The sequence below is a fragment of the Mustela nivalis genome (assembly GCF_964662115.1).
Source record: "Mustela nivalis genome assembly, chromosome: 18".
Classification (NCBI taxonomy): Eukaryota; Metazoa; Chordata; class Mammalia; order Carnivora; family Mustelidae; genus Mustela; species Mustela nivalis.
The window spans coordinates 31999081-32022068 of record NC_139037.1 but is presented as its reverse complement, the minus strand read 5'-3'; the positions used below and the strand labels follow the sequence as shown (position 1 = coordinate 32022068).

Below are 22988 nucleotides of genomic sequence, written 5' to 3'. Positions count from 1 at the left end.
TCAAAACTTAGAGGGGCGGAGTGGGAACATGGGGCGAGTAATCCGCGAGCACTTTCTGCAAAAATCAGGTCGTGCTAAGATCGGGAAGGGGCAGCGCAGCAGCCGCGTCTCCTCTTCCGACCTCAGTTACATCACCTGTAAATTGGAGCCTACACGATTCCTGCCTGGCCCTCTTCGAGGAAAAATAGAGCGGAGGGCAGGCACGGTACTGTTACCGAGGGGCAGCGGTTGTTCCAGAGAAGACAGGACTCGGGAGGGTGTTTGTCCCAATACGCTTACGCCTATTGGACAGAGGCCCTTCCCCCACCCGGGTCCCTGGGTCTCCGGGTGCAGGTCCCTGGACCTGTCCGCCCCGCCAACCCCGCGCCCAGCTGAAGACCTCAGCCTGGAGGGGGGCGCTGTGTCGGCCCCGCGGCGACTGGCCACGCCCCGGCCCGCCAGCCCGTCCCTCCAGGCCCGCCCCCGGCCCGCCCCCAGCCCGCCCCCAGCCCGCCCTCTCCGCGGCCCGCCTCGCCTTTGATGAGCCGCGCCCGGCCAATGGGCGCGCGGGGAGGCGCGGGCCGCGGCGGCGGGCTGGGGGCTCGGCGCGCCCGGGCGTCAGTCGGGCCGCAGCGACGGCGGCAGGAGCGGGTCCCGGCGCCGCATCGGGCTCCGCTCGGCTCGGGGTTGCTCCGGGAGGAGGAGAGCGAGGCGAGGCGCGGCGCGGCGAGCCGCCGGCCCCGCGGGCCGAGCGCATGGCTTAGGGACGCCCCCGCCCGCCGCGCCCCCAGCATGGGGAAACTTCACTCCAAGCCGGGTCAGTGTCCCCGCCCGCGCGCCGGCCCCCTGGCCCCGGCCGCCCTCGCCCCCGCGATTGCTAACTCTCTGCCTCTCCTTTCTTTCCGGCTCCCGCCGCCGCCGCCGCCGCCGCGCGCGATGTGCCTGCAGCCGCCGTGTGCAAGCGCAGGGAGAGTCCGGAAGGTAGGGGCGCGCGGGGCACGGACCGGGGGGATGGACGGGGAAGCACCGCGAACCGCGGCGGAATGGCCTAGCCCGCGGGATCTTATTACCAGGGCCACCCCCACCCCCAGCTCTGGTCACCGCTCCCACAAACCCGCTCCGGGAGCAGTCCTCGCGCCCCCCTTTCTGCCCCACCGCCGTCCTGTGCTCTCTCTTCTGACCCCCAACCCCTCCTTTTGCGGTCCTCGCCCTCCGCGCTCTCTGAGCCCTCTCTTCAGACTCCTAAGCCCCTTCCCCCAAGATCCTGCCCCTCTCCTTCGGGCCCTCAGTCCCTCCTCCCGAAAGCTGGGCTCTTGCGCCCACTGCGCTCCTCTTCTCACCCCCAGTTTCCCTCTTCCCCTCATCCCGTGCTCCGTGCACTCGTCCTCCCTGCACCCGTCCCGTGCTCACTGCACCCGACCCTCGCCCCGCTCCTCAGTAGTCCTGCCTCTATCGCTGCCTCTTCTGATCCCCACACCCTTTCTCCAGGGTGCTGCTCCCCCTTTAGGATCCCATCTGGGTCTCTGCCCCCTGAGGCTTAGCTGAACCCCTTTCTTCTGATTACCTGCGTCCCTCTCTCGCGGATGGTGCCCCGGCGCTCACCCCCGCCCCCCATCTTGTCCCCGCTGTCTCTGCCGCGCCCACTCTGTGTCGGGTAACTTTCGGCCCAGGGGCCAGACTCAGGGGCTTCATGTCTTCCCCGCCCCAGGTGACAGCTTCGCCGTGAGCGCCGCCTGGGCTCGGAAAGGCATCGAGGAGTGGATCGGGAGGCAGCGCTGCCCCGGCGGTAGCTCTGGACCCCGACAGCTGCGCGCGGCTGACACGGCTGGCAGAGGAACCCGGGTACGATCCTCACCTACCTTTCAGCCCGAGACGGGTCTCCTTACCCAACCAACCCCAACTTCTGGCACCCTCTCGGCACAGCTTCTAAGTCCAGAAGTCCCTTTGCAGCTGCCTCTGCCCCACCAACATGTCTTGGGGAACCTTAGAGGTGGCTAGGGTGTCGGTCTCCCATCCAGCTGGTGGTGGAGGGCTGTCTGGGGAGGGAAAAGTCCTAGGTGAGGAGGTGGTGCAGGTCTGGTATGTGGGGAAGCTTGTGTGTGCTGGAGGGGTTTGGGGGCCTGCACTGACCTCTCTACCTTGTTTCTGTGTCCAGTATTCAAAGGTGGATTTAGAGGGGGTGTGCTTGCTAGGAAGACAGGGAAGGCATCAGGGTGGAGGACGGGACTGTGCTGGCCTCCAAATGTGTTCCAAGTGTCTGTGGCATTCATCACTCCATCTGCTCAGTCAGGAAGCCCAGTAGAAGAGGCTGTGATCTGGGTAGCAGAGCCTGGGGGGCACTGAGACTTGGTACCTCTTCACTTGGCCCACACGGAGAGAGCGGCTCTCCTGCTGCTGTCGCCAGGGCCCACCCTGAGCCTTCCCCCAGTAGGTTGCTGGGGTTGGAGCTGTTCCTGGGGGAGCGGTGGATGAGACAGGGGAGTGAGTGAGTCCAGCCCCAGCTCTTGGCCTGGGACTGGTGCTCACAGATGTCCTCAGAGCTCGGGAACTCTGCACGGGGCTTTCAGATGGTCTGCGTGGAACTCGAGCAAGCCAAGGATCAAAGGATGAATCAACTTTTTGATGTGACATTTAATTTTTTTTTTTTTTTAAACTTAGAGGGGAACAGACTGAGTCTCAGGTCTGGTTAGTTCTTTGGTCTTGTCCATGGGCTGGGGAGGGGCCTGTGGAGGTTTCAGATTCAGGTGTGTGTGTGTGTGTACGTTCTCTGGTACTGGGGCCGTGGCACCTGGGCTGGTCGCTTAGTTGCAGGGGCTGGTGCTGGGAGGTGAACCTGGCGATAAAGTCCACGCTTGTGCATGTATGGAATAATTTCTGCATCTGGAAGAAGCCCCCCTCGCACCTCTTCCCATTGCCTCGCTTAGCTGGGGGGCTTTCTCTTCTTCCTTTTTCTTCCTCTTCTGGCTGGGCTGGCACTAGAGCTGCTGTCCCCCAGGAAAGGTCAAAACTAGCTGGGTGGGGGGCACTGCGGTTGGGGCCCTTTAGAAATAGAACTACAAACTTCCCTTTCTTCCCCCACCGTTTATAGTTTTTGATCTACTTACTTATTTAAAGCCTGGTGAAAATGATCCGATTTAGCTATACGAACAAATGCATTTGCAGCTCAAGACAGAGGCCAACTGAGTGGATTTCCATTAATCAAGTTTTGGGTTTTTTCAGCCTGTTTATTTTTACAAAGTATTCCTGCAGAATGACATTTATTTGCAGTCCCCCTTTTTCTTTTCTTTCTTTCTTTTTTTTTTTTTTCCTTTCCTCAACTGCCAGGCAGCTTGCTCCATGCTTTAGGGGAAACTTGAAATACAGCGAGGGCTTACTTCAATTGACTTTTATCTTCAAAGCCATAACAAATGTTACCCGCATGTTTTTGGTGGGTCTCCTTGGCATCCAGTCCTAGAGGATGGGAGGGAGGAGGAAGGAAGGAGAAGAAAACAAAAGTCTGTCGTTTTTAATTAAATAGTAGTATTCCCAGCAAGAGGAATGTGAACCAGTAAAAGTTGCCATTGGGGGAGATGAGGGAGGGTGGGGAGGGGGCCCCAGCTGAAGTCTGTGGCTTTGGTGAAGTCATGGAATTTTGTTGCCTGTTTTCTTCCCCCAGCTGAGGACAGCATGGGGTGGTGCTTGCTCCCCCTCCCTTCCTCACCCCCTCTCTCAGAGAAACACTGAGGGGTCATTAATGTTTGTTCAAAACATGTTTGAAGATGTGAGAGGCAGAGCCATCCGTGTGACATATGTTGGGTGGTGGAGGGCGGGCCTCATGCAAGATACTAGGGGGAGGGAGACTCTGCTAACTGGGGAGTTCTGCTTTGGTGACTGGGACCTGGACACCGGGGTTCCTACCAGCCCTGGCCCAGCCACCAGATCTGCTGGGGTGGGGATGACGAGCCCACCCTGGGAGAGGTCAGGGGAAGCCCAAGGTGGGAGGCTGCGCAGTGGGGGGGCCTGTGCACTGATTTCAGGTGGTGCCTGAAGGAATGTTTGTTATCTTAATAGTCAAGCGTTTCTGTTGCCGGAAAAGATAATAACTAGGACATCAAACCCATGATATTATCACTTAGGATGAAGCTAACTTGAAAGAAGGCGTTGAAAGTTGATTCCAAGCACACTATTAAGTACAAGTGGTCAAAACTGTGACTGTGGAAACGGAATGCCCGAAGTTTAGGAGAAACACTGAATGAGACAGCAGTGGGCAGCCTCCCGCCGAGGTTAATTTCTGTGATTCCCAGTGGGGCAAAAAGGGTGGCTGTATAGGCTCTTCCATTAGATCGTCAGGAGGTAGGGTGTGGGCTCCAAGGTCTGCTGGATGCTGGGGGCTGGCAGAGGTCCCTCCGGCAGCCCTAGGCCTGGCGTATGGACGGTCTCTGTCTCCACTCTGCCTTTCACTGAAGTGGCTGGAGGCCCATTAGTGGTTCATTCAACTCGCATTATTATTACTGCAATGAACATCACTATTTATTAAGTTCCCGTGGATGTCAGGCACTTTGCTTACATTGTCTCACTCCTCTTCCTAACCCTATAAAGTTGCGAGCCGGCTGATGGGGACTCTGTCTTTCTCTCTCCTTCGGAAGCACTTTCTAGAGAACCGGGCCATGAGTGGCAAAGGTCTGTGCTAGAACACCTGCCCAGAGGGTTCTTCCCTTACTCATTTCCAGAGAGCAGCATGCTGACCAGCTGCTGAGTACTTTGGGAAGAGGCCGGTGGTGGGCCGGCAGGAGCAGGAGGGGCACCTGCTGGCCCTCTTCCTTCCTGACCCGGTCTGAGTAGCTTAGTCAATGTTTAGGGTGGGTCCCAGTTGCTTGGAAGGTCCTGGGGCGGGAGAGGGTGACTTTGCTGGCACTAACCTAAGCCTGCCATCCTGAGCATGAAAATAAATGAGGCCAGGCTCTGCCACTAGAGCTCACCATCTCCTATAAGCCATTTTATCTAAGCTCATCTGCTAAATGGGTGTAATAATATCCTCAGCCCTGGCAAGGTTATGGCAAGTGACCCTTCAAAATGAGTTCAAAAGGGAGAAAGATACTAGGAGGTTTGCTGAGGCACAGGTTGGGCAGAGATGGGAGCCCAGATGATGAATCCAGAGGCTTCCCCCCTCCCCTGCCCCACCGTCCACTGTCGATGCACTTGGATGGACACGGACTGAGGGCGGGCTGGACTGAGGGCGGGGCTTCAAGGACTCGGGGAGCTCAGAGGAGAAAAATAATGAGGGATGGGGACAGGTCCAAGTACTCTGAGCCACGAACAATGAAGTGAACGATTTCTATGCCGGACAGCAATGCAATAGACACTTCGAAGTTTCAATAAGCCTAATAATCTCAAAGAGATAAAGAAGGAGTGGTAAACACAAAGCTGTAACAGGCAGTTATGAGAGAACACCAATCGGGAGTACCGGGTCTGGAAAATGTCCTAGAATATAATGGGTGAATTGGAAAATGTTGGTAGAGGGATGGAGTCGTGTAGGGGACGTGGAGAAGCTGATGGCAGCATGCCTGGACAGGGAGAACCTGGGGGCCCTGTGCTCCGATCTTTGAACCTGTGGGCACCGATGTGAATGTGTAAGACCAGGTTTAAGGCCATGCCCCGCCCACCCCCCCATCCCCTCACCTGCCCCCAACCCCGGGTTTGGCCCTTTTGCTCTTTTAGCAGAGCTGCCTTAGGAATGGGGCAGAGAGCTGCGGGCCTGGCAAACCTGCTTCGGGGTTGAAGGTGGCTTTCCTGCAGGCTGGTAATTTAATTACGGGGCACCTAGTGCATTTTGATGTTTGGGGAAGATTGGGAGGGCGCAGGCTGTGTCGGAGCCCGCGAGGCCATGCAGGGCTGGGTGATGGGGTTGGAGGCTGGCTGTTGGCCCAGCTGCTGCCCCAGTTGCCAGATTCCAGGGGAATCACCCTTGAATGATACCAGTTGGCACAATTAAAAGGCCCCATGTCTTCACCATATGGAAAGCGTTAGGCCTCCTTACGTGGTTTCAAAGCTATGTGCCGGGAGGTAGACTTGACATTTGAGGTAAAGCATAAATTAAATATTTGGTGTTTTCAGAATTAGAAGATGATTTGCTTTGAGGTTGGTGGAGGCATCTTTGGGTTCTCCGGGAGGGTCTCCTCTGCCCGTGGCACCCAGGATCAGCTCTGTAGCCCTACCTGGCAGCTTTCTTTACCCCGGGGTTGGGGGTGCGGGGAAAGACTGGGGAGGCCCGAGCTGGGCAAAGCGCCAGCTGGGGCTTCTGGCTTTCAATTAGGCCGGGTTCCTCTGGAGGGCGGGTGGTGGGCAAGGCTTTAATAAATCTCTGTGATGTGGTCTCTGGGAGACTTCGAGGAGCATCTCATCCTGCCTTCGGAACTTCTCTTTGGGAAAGAAGTTCTCCTGAGTCAGGCCCATGTTCTAGTCCCTTGAATTCAGTTACAGCCCCTGCACTTTCACATTTCGTACAAACTGTAATAAACCCAGGGAGAGGCTGAACCAGGAAGCAGGCTTGGCATGTCTCCCAGGTCCTAGAACTCGGGGGAATGGTGCTTCCCCTCACCCAGTGGGGATGGCCAACGTGAGGAGAGAGGGTGGGCCCCGGATGGGCAGAGAGGACTCCTCCTTGCGCCAAGAAGCTCCAGTAGGGACCCACAGGGACCCAACCATCCCTATGAGTGCTTAAAACAGTCTACAAAGGGGAACCTAGGTGGCTCAGTGGGTTAAAGTCTCTGCCTTCGGCTCAGGTCATGATCCCAGGATCCTGGGATCGAGCCCCACATCGGGCTCTCTGCTCAGCAGGGAGCCTGCTTTCTGCTCTCTCTCCGCCTGCCTCTCTGCTTACTTGTGATCTCTGTCTCTCTAATACATTAAAAAAATAAAATCTTAAAAAAAAAAAAGTCTACGGAAAGTCAGCAAGGAAAGAATTACTTTCACGGGAATACATCTTCCTTGCGTTAGCCCGAGGGCATGTGGTGGGGACTCATGATGTCTTTGCTGGATGAATGAATGAATGAAGATCGATTCGGGCACCATCCCTGCCTCATTCTCTCCCAGATCCTCTTCCTCAGGCAGAAGGAAGAGTGGGACCAGGCCTTTGTTGTCAGGCACTCATCTATTAATCGTGATCAATAATGAATTGTTATTCGTTATGAAATCCCTAGCTGGGCCAGGCATCGAGGATACAGGGTACCTAAACGAGCTGTGGTCCCTGCCCTCCCATGGCTTCTAGTCTGATTTAAAGGAGACGAAGGAATCAGGACATCAACAGACTGGAGTACGTAGGGGAAGCTGAGTGAAGGTGGCATTTAAATAGAGAGCTGAGAGGCCCTGAGGAAGAGGGTGTGGGAGGAAAAAGTTGGTAATCATGCACAGAGTACCTGTGGGAGGCCCGGGATTCGACATTGTCCCTGGGAACTCGGTGCTGCTTGTGTTGGGAGAGCGGACTTCAAGTGGCTTACAGCGTGTGGGGCCCGCAGAGCTCTCCTGGCGCTCAGGCTTTCTGAAAAGTCCTGTGTGTTACTGGCCCCTGGCACATGCGAGCTACCTGTCCCCGAGACAGGTGGAGGGACGGGGCGGTGTTCAGCCTGCTGCCCCAGCCAGCAGCATGCTCATGGAGCTGCTGAATGGAGAGCGTCATGGACTTGGGGACTCGGGGGCATTATTCCAGGTGTTGGGATGGATCGGTGGGCCCTGCTACCCTGCGTGGAGAGGAGGGTCGGCTGAAGGGCCAGAAGCCCAGCGGTGGTAGGATATGGGGGGCCTGCGGTGTGGGATTGGATTGTACTCAAGGCAGAGATAGGCACCCCAAGGGCGAGAGGATAAGAGGCGGTAACAAGCCAACCACAGGGACGGTTCCTGAGGGAAGAGGGTCCCTTGCCTTGGTTTACCTGATGTGTCTGAGAAAGAGGAGTGCCAAGGGACCCTCTGGTGAAGAGGCCAGTGCCCCGGCCCACAAAGGGATCTGCTAGCCCTGGGGAGCCAGGCACCTACAGATCCCAGCTCGGGGGCTCTTATTGCCTCCCTCCCTGGCTGTGGGTTCGCAGTGTGCTTTGGTTTAGAAACTTTTGGAATTTTTAGGTTGCTTGTTGGATTCCAAAGCAGGCGCTTCCGGCTGCCTCCCTGACTTCCCTTTCTTTTTCGCTCACACATGTTCTTTTTTGTGGCTCTTGTCTCTCACAGACATTCTTTCTCTTCCTCTCGCTCTCTCCCTCCCCACCCTGCCTTCCCCCGCGCCTCCTCCCTCTCCCCCTCGCCCCTGAGGAAGGAAAAAATTCAGACTCTCACAAACAAAATGTCTGCCATTCCATCTGAGGGAGAACTGAGGCAGGAGCCCAGAATATCCTGGAAGAAACGCCAGAGAGAGCTGAAGGCCTCAGTTGTTTAATCTGGAAGGCGGTCTTTGATGTCACCGTGCTCCGTTTATCCTGGGAGGCTGCCTGCTTCTTTATGGCTGGCCTCAGACTCTCCACATGAAGAATGGCCGAGAGCCTTCAGGGGCTGGAGGAAAAGCCGGATCACTCCCCAAAGGGCGGGCCCAAGGATGCTGCCCCTCCTGCCAAGCCCAGGTGGGGCGGAGAAGCTTTTACAAACAAGCACTTGCAGAGACTTAAGTAATTCTTTGATAACTTCATGGGGGGAAGCAGTGGGAGGCTGTTTGTCCGTGGGGACAACCATCACGAGGCTTTGCGAGGAAAGTTCGGGTCCCGCTACGGGTCAGCCCTGGCCCCAGAGAGGTGGCTGTGGCCACCTGGGGTTGCCCTGGTTGTGCATTCGTTTGGAGGGATGGGTCTGGGCTTCACTTTCTGAACTCGTTGAGCCACATGGGCAGCGCCCTGTATGCGTGGCCTGGTGGGGGGCTCGTGCCTTTCAGAGGACCCACAGAGGAGGCCATGGTGGTATGGCGTCACCTCCCTTCTCTGGGCCTGGGGTTTTCCAGCTATGAAGTAGGATAAAATCATTTATTATAACTTAGCAACCACGAACGCATTTTAGTCATCCACAGATAGTCCTTCCTCTTCGTGGAGTGGACGTAGTGTACCTACTTTGGGCCTGGTAAACATTCGCTGCGCCCGCGAAGCATGGCACTTGTGTTCATGGAGTTTATACTCTAGTAGGAAAAGAGAAGTATTTTTTTTTGTAATTTAATTTTTTTTCAGTGTTCCAAAATTCATTGTTTATGCACCACACCCAGTGCTCCATGCAACACGTGCCCTCCTTAGTACCCACCACCTGGCTCACCTAACCTCCCATCCCCCTTGCCTCCAAAACCCTCAGGTTGTTTCTCAGAGTCCAGTTCTCAGGTTTCGTTTCCCCCTCTGATTTCCCCCAACCCACTTCTCCTCTCCTTCTCCCAATGTTCTCCATGTTATTCCTTATGCTCCATAAGTAAGTGAAGCCATGGGATAATTGACTTTCTCTGCTTGGCTTATTTCACTCTGCATAATCTCCTCCAGACCTGTTCATGTTGATACAAAAGTTGGGTATTCATCCTTTCTCATGGCTGCATAATATTCCATTGTATACATGGACCACATCGTCTTTATCCATTTGTCTCTTGAAGTGCATCTTGCCTTCTTCCACAGTTTTGCAACTGTGGCCATTGCTGCTATGAACATTGGGGTACAGATGACCCTTCTTTTCACTACATCTATATCTTTGGGGTAAATACCCAGTAGTGCAATTGCAGGATCATAGGGTAGCTCGATTTTTAATTTTTTGAGGCATTTCCACACTGTTTTCCAAAGTGGCTGCACCAACTTGCATTCCCACCAACAGTGTAAGAGGGTTCCCCTTTCTCCACATCCCCTCCAACAAAGAGAAGTATTTTTGAAAACAAATGACACAATTTAAGTTGTGATGGGTATCTCAGAGGAGGAGTACTGGGTGCTTTGAGAACATTGAATGGGGCTCAGCCCTCATCTGGGTGGCTGTGCCTTCCACAGATATTTGGGTGTGTTTAGGGTGGTATGGAAACTATGAAGCATACGGCATAGCTCCTACCCCACTGAGCTTAGAGTTTAGTGGACCTGAACGTTCATCTTTGCCTCTCATCCGTTTTTCTTATCTTATTGCATTGGTTAGAATCTTCCATACTATCTAATAACAGTTTGTTGCTTATCTAGTTAAGAAAGCTTTCTTTAACCCCTGGCTTGCTAATATTTTTGAAACCAGGAATTATTATTGAATTCTGTCCAGTGCTATTGGGGTGTTGTCAACCTTTGCGATTGTAACAAATGACTATGTACAGATTTACCTCACTAGATTTCCTAGTGTTCAACTTCCTTTGTATTCCCAAACGTAATCCTTCTTTATCACGACACATGGCTGTTCTAAAATGCTGTATTTGATCTGCTTATTTTTCACTTGGGATTTTTGCATCAATAGTGCCATTAGATTGGCTCATGGTTTGGGTAGTGGCTACTGAACAATGAAGATAGTGTTAGGGGAATATTGGAGGACACTCTGGGGGCTCTGAGGGTCTAGAGCAGGGGGTGCCAACTGGCCTTGGGTCAGGTGGTCTTGGAGGTGCCATTGATCTCAGCTCAAGGGTGAATCAGGGAAGGGGTGGTGGGGAGCAAGGTGGGGGGGGTCATGTAATAGCGCTCTGAGTGTCTGCTAGATGGGCCAGTAGTGTGTGAGAAAGCCTCCAGTTTGTTTGAGATGCTGATTGAAGTTCATTTGGCTGAGGAGGGACCACAGTCTAGGCAAGGCAGCCTGCTCAGGCGAGTTATGGTCCTTGGTCTTTGTCTAGAGAGAAGACGAATGGCAGGGCAGGATCCAGCAGGGCAGAAGTGGGGGAGCTCTTGTGGCTGGGAAGAAGGAATGTGAGGACAGGCTCTCGGTTGTAAAAATAATTTGGAGGATAAAGAGGAATCAAGTGACTCTATCTTCTTGGCTCAGGCAGAGATTCTGGAATGTCTGCATTGACCTGGGCACAGCCTTTGGCTCTCGGGGCTCATCCAGGGGACCCAGCAGGGGAAGGACCAGGAGAAGGAGAATAGGGCTTGAGGCTGTATAGGTGATGGTTAAAGAGCGAGCACTCTGGAGCCCGATATCCTGGGTGCTAGCAGATACTAACTTCTAAAGATGTGGGAAGGATTAACAGAAACTTCACGGGGTATTGAGGCACCCAGAGTACTTGGCCCCTGGCAAAAGGCAGGGAGATATCACTGTCCCAGGGCAGAAAGCGCAGGGGAGGAAATGTTGGATATTTTGGATTTGGATCTCTACAGGAAGCACTGCTGAGGAAGTGGAAAAGCCAGGCAAGAGCTCTATATGTGGAAGATGAACCGTAGAGACGTGGGACAGAGGGAGTTGGGGGTGGGGAGAAATACCCCAACCTCTCCTTGTGTCCTCAGGTTTCCTGCCAGGACCTCCCATTGTCCAAAGCCAGGAGCCAGAGACCAGGAAGCTTCAGCAAATTGGTCTAAGGAGGTCAGCTTCCCCGGGGGCACAGAGCAGCATAGAGAAGGGTGGGGAATGGATGGGGGTGGGGAGGCCAGTAGAAGAATCAAGTCTGGGCCTCGGTTCCCTCCTCTGTAACGTGGGTATGGTAATGGAATCCGCTTCACAAGCTGGTTGTCAGGACTCCGACGGTAGAAGGGTTGTAACTGCCGGGCACAGAAGTGTGTGCCCAGTCCATGTGAGCTATTAGGGTTATAAAGCCGCAAGAGACACCAGGCTATGGAGATTTGGGGAGGACTTCCTGAAGGAGGTGGCGTGTGAGAAGCTCTAAAGGATGGTCAGAGTTTAAAGGGCCAGAGAAGTCATATCAAGGACATCGTGGGCTGGGTGGGAGACATGCAGGAGGAGTGGGGACTGGGGTCCCCCAGGGGTACACGTCCTGTCTCAAGTGTGCAGCACCGCTTAGCCCCTGCCAGTGGTTGCCGTGTGCGAATGCGGCCCTGGTGTTGCCACATCAGGTCATTAAGAGAATCTAGCCCTCTGGATTTTCATGTGAAGTCATTCTAATTAAAAAAAAACAAAAAACAAAAACCCATCAACCAAATAATGTTTTTAGAAAATAGTTTCTTTGGGTGGACCCAGGCAGCTGGATTTGGCCTGTTGTTCCCTGGCTTGGGAGATGAGGTTTTGGTGGGGGACAAGTGTGTTGGTGGTAATAGTGCAGACGCTTGAGTGTGAAAGCCACCTCGTGCTTTATGTGCGGTTTTTCCAGTGTCTTGTTCCCCCATGTTGTGCAGATGAGAGACGGGCACAGTGGATGGAAGTGTCAGGCCCAGCTAGGGAGAGCGGGACTCAGGCTGCCACCGGGCAGGGAGTGGAGCCCCAGCAGAGGCTGGGGGCTGGGAAGCTGGGGACTGCGGGAGGGCCAGGTGGGGGTCAGTACGGAGAGATGTGACTTGGGCCACTTTGGGGACAGCACTCGTCCATACTGCAAACTTCCATCTAGCATCTTGCATTGGTTCTCTTAACTTCCATTAGACCCGCCTTCGGGTTCAGGCCACCTTGTACCGAGGCTCCCGGTGTGCGCACAGAGCAGGTGTCCCAGACATGCCTGGCGGAATCCGACTTCCTGGGTCTGACTCCCGACGCCCAGCTGCACATCTCTTGAGGGGGTGCTCATCTCTGATCCTCAGTTTCTATATCCGTGGAATGGGTAGAAACCTGGTTTCTAGCTCATGGCGTGGTTCTAAGAGCGACACAAGTTCCTCTCGGCCAAACAGGGAGAGTAAAAGGGAGGTCTCTCCTCTTAAAGCTAATGATCACTCAGGTGCGTGATGAACTGGTGAGGAAACGTGATGAGGAAAGAGCAGGCTGTGGTGGGACAGGAAGTGGGGGGGGTCCAACCTTGGATCCAAAGAATGAACAGCCGGGGGAGGAAAGGGGGCATCTCAGAGAGAGGGAAGTGCAAAGGCCATGATGAGGGTAGGGAATCTTCAGCTCCCTCCTGTCTGACGCAGGACCAGACTCCAGGCTCTGAGATGTTAGGACAGAAACGCTCTTTCCAGCAGAGGAGGGTCGACATTGCCTGGGGTTGGGAGGGGAGGGGGGGTTTGTTCTATGTTATAACCCACCAGGGTCCTAGTCCCCCCACTGCAGGTGATTTGATTTTTTATTGATGTCTGCCCACGCTGGCTGCTCTCCTTTCTGGCTGGATGGGGGGTAGGGGGAGAAGGCGTGGAGCTGACAGGCTGGCCTGCCGTCTGCTGCCCGAGCCCCCTGGCTGTGAGCACTGCTCTGGGGCCCCAGAGAGGCAGGGGCACAGCATAAAGGGGCCCTGTTAGCAGGGCTGGCTTGGCCACCCTCGGGCCACAGGTGAGGGCTGGGGAAGACCAGAGCCTCCCCAATGGGCTCAGGCCCAAGGGTGTTTTTTTCATTCTAGAAGGCCACGCAGGCTGGCAGGCCCCTCACACAGAGGCTTGGGCTTGTGGTGGCCCCAGCGAGTGGGTTTGGGGGTGCTGCTTCGGGGTGCCATGGCCATGCCCGATCTGGCTTCCTGAGGGAGACTTGTTGCGGGGCAGTTTTTGACCTTGACCCTGCTACTTTACACATCTTTCCCCCAGTGATCAGAGAGACTTCAAAAGCAAAAAGATGAGGAGAAAGTGCTACAGACCAGGAACAGAACTGTGTTTTCAGTGGCCCCTGGGGAGACGCCCTTTTCCCCCTGCCTGGGAATTCAAAGGAGCCTGGTGCCTCGATGGGTCTCATCCGTGTATCTCTGTACAGTGTTCTTTGGCTACAGCCTCAATATGGCTACAAAGGGTCCACTCTGTCCCATGCCCCACACCGGGCCATCCACGGCATGTCGGCCCTGAGCCATGCGTGGTCTGTACCACTCAACACTCGCAGCACCGTGAGAAGGCAGGTCAGAGTGTCAGAGACAGCCCATTCCTGTCTTTGTTTTACCTTTGGAGAAACTGAGCGCTAGAGGAGTCTACCTCCTTGCCCAAAGTCACTTGACTTGGGAGTGGAATCTTCCAGCAAGATTCCAGTTCAGGTTAATCTGATCTTAGAGCTGTCTTCCATCATCATAGATGAGATTCCCACCCCCACCCCCCATCAACCATATGTTACAATCCCATTCGTGGCTCATGAAATCCATTTAGCGACCAGCATTAAACATTGCCTAAAACAAGAGGAAATATTGCTTTGTGTGACTTTTTAAAAAATTTATAGGCAAGGATATTCATGTCTATAGATAGACAGATCCATCTAGATCTGTGGATATCTACCCACACATCTATACCCAAATCCATATACAGAGAGGCCCATTCTAAAATGTAATTCTTACTGCAGGTAAAAGTGTTGGAAAATACTGATGTTTGGTTCCTGGTGCAGGCTCTGAGCCCGAATGCTTAGTTTCGAGCCCCAGCTCTCCTTCTCACTAGCTGTGTGACCTTGGGCAAGTTCCATAACCTCTCTGTGCCAAAGTTTCCTTTCTTAACATCAGGGCCTTTTGGTCTGTTGACAATATGGTCACAACAGATTCTCCCAGGATGACTGGGGGTGATTTCTTGCCCACCTACTCCCTTTGCTCCGGGCATGAAGAGAATGGGGAGTCTTTTGTGGGTCCCCAAGTCCTCTCACTCAAGAACCAACCTCTGAGCTGCAGCTGCCTCCTGAAAGAACAATTGGCTGAATCTTTGGGGACTGGACAGAGTACTGTGCTGGGAATCCTGAGCGGGGGGGTGGGGCGGGCGCTGGGGGTGGCCCCAGCTTGGCTATCAGGTAGCTAATGTCACTGCTGCTGGCCTTTATCTCTGCATCTCCAAGTGCACTGAAGAAAGGGAGGGTGTTTGGGTTCTCTTTTGCTGTGTAACAAATTACTCTAAAATTTAGTGATTTAATCCTTTCGTGAGTTGATTAACATTACGCTATTTGTGTCGGGCTTGGCAGGTGCAGCTTCTATGTGGGTCCACGTGGCATAGATGGGGCGGCTCGAACAGCCAGGGGCCAACTGTTCCACTTGGGTCCCCCACCCGGGGCCTTGATCCTCTTCCATGTGGCCTCACCACGTGGTTAACGTGGGCTTCCTCATGGTATGGTGGTCTCGGGGTAAACTGACCCCCTGCCTGGTGGCTGCCTTCCTGGGGATGCCGAAGCGGAAACTGCCAGGCCTCCCGAAGGCGCAGGCCCGGAATTGGCAGCGCTGCATTCTCTTTGTTAAAGCAGGTCACAGATCGAGGCCAGGTTCAGGGGAAGGGGCTACATGGGGGGGCGTAATTACTGGGAGATGGCATTTACAGGGGGCCGTCAACGTAGTCTAGCAGAGAGGATGGTCCCCTGGGAGAGAACCTGTCCGGAGGCTGGGTCGGGAAAGGGACTTCCGGGTGTCCCCCGATGGATCTGGGATCCTGGTGCGTGCCGCTGGGGGTGGCAGGAGTGGTCTTAGTGGGATGACAGCGGAGGCAGGCTGGGCCTGGGTCAGGAGGGGGCTGAGGGAACCTTGCACGTGAGCAGAGCTCAAGAACGTCTATGGCTCCTTATTCGGAAGGATGAAAAATGTGCAGCAACTCTAATATCGGTCACTAGGAGACAGCTAACAAACACGGGGCGGCTGTGTCACGGATCTTTCCGCGCCTTGTGAAACCAGGGCGAGTGAGGGTGGGCAGCGGGCTGATGGGAAGGAGGCCCCTGAAATGCCATTGAATGAGCAAAGTGAGAGCAAAACAGAAGCATGATGTGGTCCCGTTTTTTTTTTTTTTCGCAGGACACAAAAGTCTATTCAGGCCTGTGTCTATATATTTGCAGGTGTGCAGGGAAAGATCTGGAAGGATACACTGACAAAGGCTGCTTCCCCGAGGACTAGAATGGTGGGAGGCAGTGAGGAGAGAAGGAGTTTCACTTTTCACATTAGATGTTTCTACATTGTTTGACTACCCCCCCACCCCCATCCAAGGAGTGTGGATACTTTTGTATTTTTCAAAAAGCCCATAGATTTTAGAAGAGAATGAGACGTGAGAAGGGGATCACGTGTGCAGGAGATTTATGGAGAGACTTTGCAGGGGGGTGGAGAGAGAAGACAGTGGCGGGAGAGAGACGTGGGGTGGGGAGGGGTGCAGGGTGCAGCGAGGGCCATGCCTACGGCGACCTCCCGCATGCTGTCTTGGATGCAGAGCCCTTGGGGACCCCCCCTTCCACCCGGATGCTCTCTGAATCAGAGCCTCTCTGTATTGGGTGGCACCTGTCCTTCGTGGACCCTGTAGGAAAGGCATTGGGGAGGGGCCGGAGGGGGAGGAGGGCTGAGTCGGGGAGGGCACGGCCCACCTGTAGAGCTTTAGGGATCCCGGGGGGCACCGTCCCTGAGTCACGACCAGCTCAGTCAACGGTCTTGTCTCCTTCTGTGCATTTCCCTGTGGCCGCAGCTTCTACAAGTGTTTTGATTCTAGGGACAGCTGTGGATACCTGGCCTTTCTTTCCAGACCTGTCAGGACCCTCGGTTTATAACTGGAAGGAAGGAGAGTTAAAAGGACCTCGAGATGAGCGCTGTCTGATAGAACTTTCTGTGATGATGACAAAGCTCTGTGTCCACACGTCCAGTAGGGGTATCGTTAACTGCCTGTGGCTCCTGAGCACTTGGGATGTGGCTTCTGGGACTGGGGACCTGGATTTCCAATATATTGTATTCGAATTCATTTCAATAGCCTCATGCAGCTAGCGGCTCCTGGAGTGCATAGCTCTGGACCATCGAGAAGCATCCAGGGCTGCAGAGCATTAGGCTAACCCCTATCCTGAGGGCGGTCAAAGGAGTTATCTGAGGCAGTTGCTGGTGGGCAGAGAGCTCTGCCCCCAGACAGCCCTGGCAAATCCCTTCTTGGGGTCCTTCCAGACCTTGCTCCTCTGAGGCCTGGCTTCCCTCCAGCTTGGAGGCGGCAGCCCCATTGGCCACTGCTACGTCAGTGAGGGGAAGGATTATAGGGTTCTTCCAGGTGGATGGCTTGGAGCACCTTCTTCTGGTTTATAGATCAGGCCTTCCCTGCCTTCTTAACCTCAGGCGGAGGGGAGTGCGTCTGCTTGCTGTCTTGCTTCTGGGCTTCTTGGGTGAGGACCTGTCCCTTTGGTCCTGGTTTGTGCAGCTGGGAGGCACAACCTGCTCCTGGGGCAGGGCAGAGAGGGGCCAGCTTTTCTCCAGGAGGAAGAGCTAGAGCTTTATGGTCTGCAAAGACCTCCTCCCAGCCATTGGTCAGGCATTTAATACTTACACGAAAAGGGGCCAGGGTCAGCACTAATATGATGGGGCGTCAGAAGCCAGAAGGCAGAGTCTAAGGAGCTGGTTCTGCAGGGCTCACCGCTGCATCCTCGGGGCCCTTTGCCCAGCTCGGCACATGGCTGGTGCTCAAGGAACACTTGCGGGGTGGCTGAGGCTTGGAGGTGCCAGGAGTTTGGTCTGTGGGAGCGTGACCCCAGAGGAGCAGGAAGTCAGGTCCTGTCTCTCCACCTCCCCACCTAAATGAAGTAACGCACATGGTAAAAAACAAAAATAAAGACATTCAAAATAGCACTAAAGCTTATGTAATGAAAAAGAAGCCTCCTTGCCACCTCTGCCGCTGGCCTCCCAGCACCCCTCTCTCCAGGCACCTGCCATTTCTGGTTCCTCTTCCAGTTCCTCGGCGTGCTTCCCACCTTACTGTGTGCATGTGTGCACCCTTATCCCTGCCCAGACAGCGGAAGCCTTCTTGGCCAATAAGACTAATATTTTTAGATTAATTGAAAAATGGATTTGAGGTGGGGAATCATGAAAATTGATAGAGACCTTGTGTTCCTTTCAATTGACCAGTCATAATCTGGTTCTTCACCTTGCTTTGTTAATAGTGCATCTTGGAAATCAGACCTTATCAGTACATTGAATCTTCTTGCTCTTTGTGGCTCTTAAGCCTTCCATTCTAAGGATGGACAGTAATTAATTGCACTGATTCTCTATCGGGCAGCTAGGTGACTTCGGGGCTCATGTCTGTAGTCTACCTGGATGGATGGCATGGATTCCTATAACTCTACTCCTGCACACACCCCTGCTCTGACACCCATACCACACTCCCTGATGTGATCTCCAGGGCTGGCTCTTCTGCTTTTCTGGCAAAGCCAGAGTGTCTCCCCTGGCCTTGTGTCTTTAGAATTCAGGAGGGCTGCAGGTTAAGTGAGTGCAACCTTCCTTGGTGTGGGTCAGTTAGGATCCCTTGGGTTTGTTCAGACATCTCTGCTGTTTGATGAAAGGCATGTTATTGGCCTGTGTGCCTGGGAAGTTCAGAGGGTGAATCGAATTCGGGGACCCTGGATCCCACAGCTCCAACTCTGCCCCAGGCCGGTGGTCTGTACCTTCAGCTCTGCTGTTAGCGGTTAGCTTCATTTTCAGGTACAGACTCTCCCCAGGTGGTGGCTGCTTGGCACCCAGTCCAGGCTGCTGTTCCAGGCCGGAAGAGAGTGGGTTAGCCAGATCCCAGGCTGGGCTGCCATTGTTTTTGACTTGGCTGGCATGCCCATCACAGAGCCAATCCCTCCGTCTCCAAGAGTCCTGGGTCAACATGGTCATCCTGGAGTGCTGCTGGGATCAGTCCCAAACCTCAAGGGCCAAAGGCGAGATGGGTGGGTGGTTCCCCAGAGAAAAAACACCTGGGAGGAGAAAGCTGCAGAAGGCACCCTGGAGCCTTCTGTGTCTTGTCTGGCCCCTAGAGTACAGCTCTCTGAACTGCTGCTTCTGTCAGCAGCTGGAGGGTGGGGGTGTGGCCAGAGCAATTAGCTGATTCTCTGCCATTGGATCTCAGAAGAGCCCTGGTAGTTTGTCACCTCCTCCAGGGAGCCCACGTGGGTCACAGCCCTCTTTAAAGCTCCTCGATTCTAGTGATGATGATCTTAACCTTCAAGGAGACAGTAAGACCCCTTTGGGAATCTGCTAAATCTGATGATGTCATTCTCTTCAAATAAAGGCTCTCACACCTTTAACTATAACTTTAGGGCACCCATAGCCTCCTAGTTAAGAACCTTGGCCTTATTTTCTATGGCTTTTTTGTTTTTAGCTTTATGATTACTATTATCATTATTATTATTTCTCATGTAGATCTTCTAATTCCATGGGCCACAGATCTTTGGACCTGGCCTTTGGATCTGGGTTTATAGGGAACTATGTTGATTGGGTCTTAATTTCCTCCCTTGTAAATTGAGAAGACAAAAGTTCCCATCTCTTGGAGTTGTTTTGAGAATTAAAGGAAATAATGCATGGAGCAACTTACAGCTTAGCATGCAGTAAGCACTCAGTAAACATGCTTCATAGCTCAGCAAGGCGTCCAGAGCTGCTGGTAGGTTCTGGAGGATTCCTGGGAAACCCACTCCATCTCTCTGGGGGCGCAACACAGCACCCAGAAGGGGCTTGGTTGCTGTCTGGTGGATGAAGGGGTTCAGAGAGACCATCTTCATTTGCTGAGAAGTTGTTGGGGTGATTCAGGTCTATTTCCATTCTATTTCCATTCATCTGGTTTTTTCTTTTGGGAAAACTAAAGCCAGGGAGGCTTCCGTGACTTATCCAGGTGTCTCAGGGTTAGTGTGGGGGTGATTGTGGGTACCTTCACATTCTGATCTTAGGACACCCCTCACTTGTCTCCTGCCTGGCTAAGGACCAGCCCCAGGTGACCGCTCACCTGTGTGTTTCGGGGGTTGAAGGAGTTCCCCGATCTCAGCAAAGCACCAGACAGGGACTCCCCTGCCTGCCTGTCTGGACCCCAGGTTTGGGAGGGGAGGATATTGTCCTGTAGAAGGGGGAACTGGTGCTCTGCTTTGAGAGTATTAAGACACAAAGTCCCTGTGGTTAACAGCAAATTAATCACAGTATTAAGGAGGGGTTGTCTGGGTAGACATGACTTCATGAGCTTGTCCTACAGTCTGCCTCTGCCATGTTTCACTCTCCAAGATTTTTGACTTTCAGAAAAGGAACCACAGATAGAGTTACCCAGGTTTACAGAAATATTTTTACTGGGCAGAAGATTGCTTTATGGTGAGAGCCAGTTATTTGAGGAGACAAGCAAAGGGCCCTTTATTCTCACGTTCTGTGGGAGGAAAATATTATGCTAGGAAGCCCGCTTCTCGGACAGACCGTGTGAGAGGCTGGGCCGCATTTCTGGAATTGGGAGTGGGCGACAGAGATGGTGCGGGGGCCCCGGGGGCTCCCGGGCAGGGACCCACCTTCCCCCGAGGATTCTGGGCTTGTTACACAGGCAGAAGGACGCTTAAGGTCACCGAGCTAGGAAGGGCGGTGGTCTGAGCTGGGTTTGGGGCCTGGGGGCAAGGGGCAGAGAGGAGGAGACACTGGGGTGGCCTGCTGGTGTGTGAGGCCCCTGGTTGGAGAGACAGCCGGCCCAGGTTAGAGCCGACTGTGCCACTGGCCAGGTGTGTGACTCAGGGCCCGAAGACGTTGGGGCGGTCGGTAACTCGGGCTTGGGAGTAAATGCCCAGCATTTCCTTGTGTACCCGATCCATAGAGTCCGCGGTGAGGACGGGAGACAGGGAGACCTGCCTGCCTTCAGTCCACCGTCCAGAAGCCACTCACTGTGCCACTTCCTTTGCTGGTGCTCTCGAAGGCAGCGGGCCTTTTCCCCGAGTCCTGAAGGGAGACTTCTGGTCGGATAGTGCCATTGTGAGGGATTTGAGATCTGGGCCACCCCAGCCTGTTGGAGATCTATGGGCCTCGTTTCTTGAGCCGGTCTGCATTTCAGTTCATGGAAGGGACTGTTCCCGCCTGGAAATCAGGGCAAACGATACTGGCTTGATCATCCTCAAGGAGGATGGGTTTGACCTTTGTGGATCGAGACCTTGTCCTCCCCTTCCCCCGCCCTTGGTGGAAGAAGAATGCCTGCCAAGAGCTTTGTTTGGGTCTGGAGCAGCCATGTGTCAGATAAGGACTCGGCATCCCTGCTCCTTCCTTGCTGCTGACCATCATCCCTTTTAAGTTGGCCGGTTGGAGAGGGTTGATCGATGCTGTTCTCTTCCTCGCCTCCTGTGCATTATTTAGAATGCGAGGGAGAGTTTATCTTGTTCTCCAGGAGATCTATCGGTTCAGCGTTGGAATGGCATCCAAGTTTACAGCATGGAGTCTGGTGCCCAGAGCCTTCTGGTAAATATTTTGGGAAGTTGGATTCCACTGGCATTATGGGCCGGGGCTTGGGGCATTGGGTGCTTTTGCATAGCTCGATGATCGGGCTTGGACCCTTCTCATATGGTGCCATGCACACTGGCTCCGCGCTGAGGCATCTCGGCGCCCAGAATCCCTGCCTCTTAGAGGTCCCAGGTGCTGTGCCTTCTGCCGGGAATCCTCCAGTTGCTTCTTGACTGCCTGCAAACACAGCCGGTCCTTCTTTATCCTTGGCACCCTCGTGTCCTTCTTCTTTTCCGTGTACCTCCCATCATTCATTCACCCCCAAAAGCTATTCTCCAAGTGTGCCCCTCTTCCTCCCTAAAAGCCTTCCTGTCGCTTTGCCGACATCTCCTGTATCCAAACCCGGGTTAGCCTAGTCACATGGGTGGGCCCTGGGCAAGATCCATATGCCTTCTAGCCTCAGTTTCTTCATCTGTAAAATGGGCTGGAAATCACAAGACCCACCCTCCCCTCTCTGGGAAGCCTCAAGGCCTGGTGTGCCGAAGGGTCTGGCACATTTTTCACTCCCCTCCGCTCCCCAAGTTAGACTATAAGCTGCTCGAGTAGAAGCCAGTTCTTATCCCTCTCTGTGGCTCCTTGAAAGTGTCTTGGCCTGTGTGTCATCCACAGTAGCTCCTGAGAACATAGTAAGTGGAACCCACTGGCTAGGAGGGGTAGGGGCTCTCCCAAGGGTTCCTTGGATGGAGAAAATCTCTCAGAGCTTGATTTTCAAGGTTCTGGGAAGAGAAACAATACTGCTTCAGCAGGGTGGTTAGAACGCTGCCCACTGTGGTCGCCACAAGCTTCACACAGCTGTTGAGCATTGGAAATATGGCTGGGCTGGGTTGTGACTACTGCGCACATTTCAAAGGCTTCGTATGATAACACGGGATGTAGAATTTCTCATGAATTATTTTTTCCATTGATGACGTGTAATGATAATACTTTGAAAGGGCAATATTTTAGATGCATTGGCTAAATTACATGATTAAAATGAGTTTCATCCGTGTCTTTCTCTTTAGTGTGGCTGCTAGAAAATTGAAAACTACGTATATGGGTTCCATTTGGTTCCTACTGAGCAGGTTTGGTCTAGATTCTAGACCATTCACGATGATGATATTGTCCCCAAGTTGGCAAAAGTTGGTTCTTGAGGCTTTTGGGGGTGGGGAGGCATGGGCAAAAAGTTCTTATTCATTTTAGATACAAAGCACAAATATACGTATTGATGTACATAAATAGTTACACAGTATATTTGTGGTATTAAAATTTCAAGTGATTAGGAAAAAAAAGTTTAAGAAAGCCCTGTGCTCCAGGGACAGCCAGACCTGAGTCACATGCTGGCTCTGCCTCATATTAGCTGTGTGACCTCGGGTGAGTTCCTTAACCACTCTGTGCCTATTTCCTCATCTGTAAAATGGGAGGGGAAATGGTCCTGATCCTACAGATCTGTTGTGTAGTTTAAAGGCGAAACACTTTGCTCAGATGAATAGGGCGGTTGATATCGACAGTTCTTATTCCGTATGTGATCAGCGAGAGGCCTCTGGAGGCGCGAGAAGGGGACCTTCCACTTCCAGAACTTACACAGTGACCAGAATGTCTGTTCACCTGATTTTCCATCTGGAAAGGTGTTGCCAAGAAGACCTTAACGTCTGCAAGGCACTTTCTACTGATCACAGGAGGTGGCTGGAGGGTATATGAGCACTGGATGTCTCATCCCAGTCATACCAGCAGCATGCTGGGCACGGGGGTGGGCACTTCCACACTGAGGGCTGGCCCTCGGTGGTCTTGGCCAGGCTCATGGCAGAGGCTCAGGGTAGCCCCTCCTGGCCAGGCGGGCGTCCAGCTGTCAGGGCCGGGCTGAGGCTGTGCTGGGTATCTCCTCCCTGGGGCTGCCTTCAAAGGGAGAGCCGGC

General features: G+C 53.7%; 1 protein-coding gene across 1 annotated transcript in view; it reads left to right on the top strand.

Annotated features, from left to right (window-relative positions):
• The first annotated feature begins 575 nt into the window (after positions 1–575).
• Positions 576–22988, top strand: part of NKD1 (NKD inhibitor of WNT signaling pathway 1) — an 85588-nt gene continuing 63175 nt past the window's right edge. The window contains exons 1-3 of the mRNA XM_082710961.1: positions 576–796; positions 928–960; positions 1688–1821. Coding sequence (XP_082567087.1) covers positions 772–796; positions 928–960; positions 1688–1821 — 192 coding nt within the window. The 5' untranslated portion in view covers positions 576–771. The remainder of the gene's footprint in view (positions 797–927; positions 961–1687; positions 1822–22988) is intronic.